General features: G+C 37.6%; 1 protein-coding gene across 1 annotated transcript in view; it reads right to left on the reverse strand.

The window, feature by feature from the left end:
• Positions 1-7,500, reverse strand: part of ches1 (checkpoint suppressor 1) — a 215,862-nt gene that overhangs the window by 8,836 nt on the left and 199,526 nt on the right. The window contains exon 5 of the mRNA XM_062034664.1: positions 2,949-3,057. Within this exon, the coding sequence (XP_061890648.1) occupies positions 2,949-3,057 (109 nt within the window). The remainder of the gene's footprint in view (positions 1-2,948; positions 3,058-7,500) is intronic.

A 7,500-nucleotide genomic window follows, 5' to 3' on the forward strand; every position in this document is an offset into this window, starting at 1 on the left:
ATTATTATGCCTAATTTTGTTGTGATGCCCCGCTGGATGCACTAAACAATGTAACAAGGTTTTCCAAAATAAATAAACTCAAGTTATGGAAAAAAAATGCCAACATGGCACTGCCATATTTATTATTGAAGTCACAAAGTGCATTATTTTTTGTAACGTGCCTCAAGACAGCAGCTTGGAATTTGGGACATGCTCTCCCTGAGAGAGCATGAGGAGGTTGAGGTGGGGGTAGCGGGGGGGTGTATAATGTAGCGTCCCGGAAGACTTAGTGCTGCAAGGGGTTCTGGGTATTTGTTCTGTTGTGTTTATGTTGTGTTACGGTACGGTTTGTCATTCTTGTTTGGTGTGGGTTCACAGTGTGGCGCATATTTGTAACAATATGAAAGGTGTTTATACGGCCACCCTCAGTGTGACCTGTATGGCTGTTGACCAAGTATGCCTTGCATTCACTTTTGGGCCGGCATGCAAAGACAGTGCCTTTAAGGTTTATTGGCGCTCTGTACTTCTCCCTACGTCCGTGTACCACTCCGTACATCTGCGTTTTAAAAAGTCATACATTTTACTTTTTGAAACCGATACCGATAATTTTGAAACCGATACCGATAATTTCCAATATTACATTTTAAAGAGTTTATCGGTTTTTATCCCTAGTTTATACTCACTAAACCGTCTCATGTGTGATGCCTGTCGGAGTGTTTTCATGCATATTTTGAATGTGCTTTTGTAATGTAATCCAGCTAGCATTGTTAGCATTTGCTAATATACTAACACATTTACGAGTGTCTTTGTTGGTCATAGCATTCTTTTTTAATTTTTTCAGTTTCATAAACATCCCAAAACACCACCGTGGGGTTATTGAGTCCATTTAGCTGATTGGAGAGCTAGCTTGCGCAGCTAGTGTGCCCATGATGATGACTTCTGTTTTGTTTGATCAGCCGTTTTACTGCCATGTTACAGACACCGTTTGGAAAAAATTAAGATATGTAAATAAACCTTTACAAAATATTTCTGTGTAAATAAATCATTTCACAACGTATATATCTGCGGCTTATAGTCGGGGGCAGTTAATATATGGAAAATGTACATTTATTCTTAAATTTAGTGGGTGCGGCTTATATACAGGTGCGCTCTATAGTCAGGAAAATACGGTAATTTATGCAAAAATTATTACAATTAAATGGTATGTAAGAAAGCAGTTTTTAACAGGAAAACAATTGCAATCGGAGGGTTGCTGGTTACTGGGGTTCAATCCCCACCTTCTACCATCCTAGTCACGTCCGTTGTGTCCTTGGGCAAGACACTTCACCCTTGCTCCTGATGGGTGCTGGTAGCGCCTTGCATGGCAGCTCCCTCCATCAGTGTGTGAACGTGTGTGTGAATGGGTGAATGTGGAAATACTGTCAAAGCGCTTTGAGTACCTTGAAGGTAGAAAAGCGCTATACAAGTATAACCCATTTATCATTATTTATTTATATCGTAGCAAGTTTATCCTAAAAAAGTATAAAGATGGGAGTGGCTATTTTTTTTTTTACCATAATTTAATTATTTCTTTCTGTATCTTTTAAATTTTTCTATATATGACATGCACTATAATAATTGTTTGTTTCAGAAAACAATAACAAAACAAGATGTTGAGGGACAATATGTTGTGTAATTTTGTGAAACCATTGCATTAAAGTATCTTAAAAAAAGTTAATCCTAAAAACGTAAAATAATAATAAGAACAAATCAAAATATTATTAGTATAATATTGGTCGTTAAATGGACGGCCAGTCATGCAATTTCAAATCAACTCAAGAAAGTCCTGAATTTGTAGCAAAGTGGCAAGTGGAATCAACACCCCGGAACAGGCGTACCCAATGAAATGTCCAGGGAGCGCTCGCAGCGATGACACTGTCCTTACAGCAGGGGTGTCCAAAGTGCGGCCCGGGGGCCATTTGCGGCCCACAGCTAATTGTTTACCGGCCCGCCACACATTCTGGAAATGCTATTGCAAAAATTAAAAAAAACATTAAAAAAAAGTGGAATGAGGTGAAATCTAACTAGAAAAAGTTGCAATGTTGACACAAAGCTGCCATGCAGGCTGTTTTTTTTCTTTTGTCTATCTTTATTTTTCTTTTTTTTTGCCATTGCTCCAAAAAACCACAAAATATCAATGTTATAATGGATTATTGACCTATTCAAGGCTCCAATTATTTCAAATATTTCACTTTAAAATGTTTTATGTGGAAAATATTGCATATATTGTGTGGTTGCCATACAAAAACATCAACATTTTCTTTGACAAAAGAGCATAAAACAAACAAAATAATAGTTCAAACGTAAAATCAACAGATAAATCTGAAGTTGATCTTGCAACTTAAGTGTTGAAAGTAAAAAAAAATAAAATAAAAATGTATCACTTTATATGAGTGGGGCTCCTTTTGGATCCCAAATATATTTAATGGGATTTTATTTATCTTTTCACTGTGATTACTCAAGAATAATAATGAATTAAAATCAATGGTGTCCTGCATTATTGATCTTTTTAAGGCTCTAATTACTTCACATCTAACATTGCTTTCTGAATGTTTTAAGCAGTGGGGGAAATACTGCATATTTCAGTTTTATTATAAAAAAACAAAGTTGTCTTTGACAGAAAAGGCTTTTTTTTTTTTTACTTTATATTAACCTGAAGTTGATATACTGAAGAGATTTACTGTGAGCGTTAAATAAATAAAAATAATAATAATTTGACTTGTTTTTAACATTTTAATGACTTAGACCCTTTATGGTCCCCGGAAGCCCTAAAGGTAAAAAAAATAAATAAAAATCCATATATTTTGTTATGGTTTGAAAATGAAAAATATCAAAATGGCCCCCGCATCTTTATTTTTTCCGTGTGCGGCCCTCAGTGGGAAAAGTTTGGACACCCCTGCCTTACAGCGACACCAGCAAAGTGGACTCACCTTATAGCAGAAGTCCTGCTTCCCACGGGGCTGACGGGGAGGGGTCGGATCACAGGGAAGAGTGCCTGGCTCCTCACGCGGGCGCCGTTTTGAATCACGCCACGAGGAACTGGAAGACAAACACAGGCCGTCACATCCTCCGTCATATTTCTAAAGGACGCCGGACGGAAGCGGGGGAAAGACGGCGGTGGCTTCTCGAAAAACCCGATTAGGCGGCGATAAGAGCTGGCGGCGGCTCAATGAGAGCCGGCCGAGCGTCTGAGGAGGCCAACTGGGCTCTATTGATGAGCAAGGCACGCTTCAATTGAGCGGGAAAGCGTCATAAATGAGTTAAAGACGCTGTGAATCATTCAATTACCAACGACCGCTGGGCTGGGCTGAATCCGGCTTGACCCACAAGACTGTTGGAACGCAGGATGGTCTAAAGTTCAAGATTTTTGGAGCTCTTTGTTCAGTGGATCAGATGTTTGATGAAGCTCGGTGTCTATCTACCACCACTACTGTTTTTTGTTTATTTGTTACTGACTGTGGCAGGACACCTCTGCCTCTGTTTCACTTTATGTTGCTGGTAAATAATATGGTTGTAGTAGTAGGCTAAAGTTAAATTATTTAGTATGCACTAATTAAAGGGGCAGAGCTTTAAGAGACATTTTAGCTTTTATATTTTATAAGATATATTTTTTGTAAGAACCACAATTAATAAATATATTTCAGTGAATAACTTATTGTTTAAGTCTGTATATAAATATGTACATAAAGTGTTGTAATTATATTGTAAAATGGATGGATGGATGGACGTTTAAAACAAAACTGTTATTATTAATTAGTAAGTATACATTTTTTGAGCCTTTTTAGAGAAAATCATATCATTGTAGTAAATTATGCAAATTACTCGATGATGTCATGGTGACCACGCCCATAGCCACGCCCCCACCGCCACAGGTATCTTGGCAGTCTATGGGAAACACTGTATTGTGTGTAGAGATGTCCGATAATGGCTTTTTTACCGATATCCCGATATTGTCCAACTCTTAATTACCGATATCAACCAATACCGATATATACAGTCGTGGAATTAACACATTATTATGCCTAATTTTGTTGTGATTAGGGATGATGTTCGAAACTGGTTCTCCCGGTTGTTCGATAAGAAAAGAACCGATTCCATGGACTCAAATCCCTTTTTGAGAACCGGTTCCCGTTATTGAGGCCACTATAGTAAAGAAAAAGAGTTGGTTCTTTATTCGAATCCCTGAGAACGAATCCCTCCCCACAGGAAATGCCCTGTGGGACGGCAATGTTATGCACATTTGATTGTAGACTCTTACTGACACCATTCATTTTAAATTACTTTTAATTCTTTTTAAATCCCTAAATGGTCTGGCCCCACAATACCTGACCGAGCTGCTGCATCATCATACCTCGTCTAGAGCCTTAAGGTCAGCTGACCAAATGCTTTTGGCGGTCCCCAGATCCAGGCTAAAGACCAGAGGGGACAGAGCCTTTTCCGTTGCCGCCCCTAAGCTCTGGAACAGCCTTCCCCTCCACATTAGGCCAGCCCAGAGCCTGGGGGTCTTCAAAACCCTCCTTAAGACCTACCTCTTCTCGCTGGCCTTTGACCTGAGCTGAGTCCGCCCACTAGGCCACCATTTCTAGTCCCCCCCCCCACCCCTTCACTTAAGTTTTATTTTTCAATTTGTCGCACTTTTATTATTATTTTTTTTTATTCTGCAAATTTTTACTTTTTATTGGACCCCTTTTACCGTATTGCATTTGCACTATCTTGTTCAGCACATTCATTGTTTATGTTCTTTGTTTTTTTGTTGTTGTTTTGTTTAGTTTTTTGCTCTATGCTTTATTTAACCTGTAAAGCTCTTTGGTTTCAATTTAAAAGTTGTTGAAAACGTGCTGTATAAATAAAGTTGACTTGACTTGACTTGACTTGACCTTGTGGCGATATGAAAATACTACGCGTCATTAGTTTGGGCACTTCTGGGTTGGCGACGTCAGTTCAGTTCATGAGACAATTGAGAAGTAGACAAGTTGTGTTAGCTCTTACAAGCCTTGGAAAAGATAAGTCTGTAAGTAAACTGTTTAACTTCTTTATGTAACTCAATATTAAGGTGGAAAGTGGTTACATTTGATAGTAAGATGTTTATTGAAAAACTATTTGTGTGCACTGTTTCAATGGATATTTTGAGTACTTAAAATGGCTGCCAGGGATAGTGTTGCAAGGGGTTCTGGGTATTTGTCCTGTTGTGTTTATGTTGTGTTACGGTGCGGATGTTCTCTTGAAATGTTTGGTGTAGGTTCACAGTGTGGCGCATATTTGTAACAGTGTTAAAGATGTTTATACGGCTACCCTCAGTGTGACCTGTATGGCTGTTGACCAAGTATGCTTTGCATTCACTTGTGTGTGTGAAAAGCCGTAGATATTATGTGAATGGGCCGGCACGCAAAGGAAGTGCCTTTAAGGTTTATTGGCGCTCTGTTCTCCCTATGTCGGTGTACACAGCGGCGTTTTAAAAAGTCATAAATTTTACTTTTTGAAACCGATACGATAATAATTTCCGATATTACATTTTAAAGCATTTATCGGCATCCCTAATTGTGTGCTTAGCTGTTGCGGAGCTGCTCACTCCGAGCAGGCTATAGCTGGGCGTGTTTACCTTTTTTCCCCCCAAAATGCTCGACTAAAATAGAAGAAATGGTGTGCCTGTTGGAGGACATTTCAATGTTAACTGGCTGATGTTGGAGGATTCAGGTAACTTCTTTGTGGTAGCAGCACACAAGTCAGCCTAATGAGTACCACAAGAAAACATATTCATGTAAATTCCGGACTATAAGACGCTACTTTCTTTCCTGCACTTTGACCCCTGTGGCTTATAAAATGGTGCGGCTAATTTTTCTTGGCTGACGGCCATGATGCAAGTAGTAAAAAAAGAAAATACAATAATTATTGTGCGCTTATTATTGTCACTGCAAGAGCTGGGTGCTCTTCTGCTTAAAGCTGTGATAAGTTCCGTTTCGTCTTCTAACTGTCCATAGCGTTTCTACTTGTATGGATCCTTCATTCATCACTCCAAGCAACGTTTGTAAGTTTTACAATATAACTAAAACCATTTTTACTTCCTAAGTCGCCCCATGCGTGATGTCTGTAGGAGTGTTTTCATGCATATTTGTGCGTGCTATCGTAATGTATTGAAGCTAGCGCCGTTAGCATGAGCTAATATGCTTACATGTTTAAAAGTGTATGTGTTCGTATTGTTAACTTACAATGGCATTCACTTTGCATTTTCAGTTTCACAAATTCCTCAGTAAATTCACCAAAACGTCACCGTGGAGTAATTGAGTCTGTTTAGCTGATTGGAGTGCTAGCTTGCGCAGCTACTGGGTCCATGATGATGACTTCCATTTTGTTTGATCAGCCGTTTTACTGCCATGTTACAGACACCGTTTGGAAACAATTAAGGTATGTAAATAAAACATTTACAAAATATTAACTTGTAAATGCTTAATTTCACACCGTTTATAATATGGTGCGGCTAATATATGGATGATTATATATTGTTCCTAAAATGTAGTGGATCCGCTCTATAGTCCGTAAAATATGGTACTTGACACTTCAATTAAGTAGTGAATTTAAAAGTACACGGGTTTGTGGTACAAGTAAGCATGAAAAATGGTTTAAATTTACAGGTATCAGTATTGATCGATTCAATGCATTGTTGACTGAAACTACTGATCCTCACACGGTTAAAAAATGAGTACCGTATTTTTCGGACTATAAGTCGCAGTTTTTTTCATAGTTTGGCCGGGGTTGCGACTTATACTCAGGAGCGACTTATGTGTGAAATTATTAACACATTACCGTAAAATATCAAATAATAAGTAAGAGACTCGACCAGGGGTGTCCAAAATTTTTCCACTGAGGGCCGCACACGGAAAAATTTAAGCAAGCGGGGGCCATTTTGATATTTTTCATTTTCAAACCTTAACAAAATATATGGATTTTTTTTTTTAACCTTTAGGGCTCCCGGGGACCATAAAGGGTCTCAGTCATTAAAATGTTAAAAATAAGTCAAATTATTATTATTTTTTATTTAACGCTTACAGTAAATCTCTATATCAACTTCAGGTTGATATAAAGTAAAAAAAAAAAATGTTTTATGCCTTTTCTGTCAAAGACAACTTTGTTTTTTATAGTAAAACTGAAATATGCAGTATTTAGTATTAGAGCCCTAAAAGATCAATAATGCAGGACACCATTGATTTTAATTATTTAATATTTTTGAGTAATCACAGTGAAAAGTTAAATAAAATCCTACTAAATATATTTTAGATCCAAAAGGTCCCCCACTCATAAAGTGATACATTTTTATTAGTTTTTTTTTTACTTTTAACACTTAAATTACGAGATCAACTTCAGATATATCTGTCGATTTGACTACATTTGAACTATTATTTTGTTTGTTTCATGCTTTTTTGTCAAATAAAACTTTGATGTTTTGATATGGCAACCACACAATATAGCCAATATTTTTTCCACATA

The sequence above is a fragment of the Entelurus aequoreus genome, linkage group LG23 (assembly GCF_033978785.1).
Source record: "Entelurus aequoreus isolate RoL-2023_Sb linkage group LG23, RoL_Eaeq_v1.1, whole genome shotgun sequence".
Taxonomy (NCBI): domain Eukaryota; kingdom Metazoa; phylum Chordata; class Actinopteri; order Syngnathiformes; family Syngnathidae; genus Entelurus; species Entelurus aequoreus.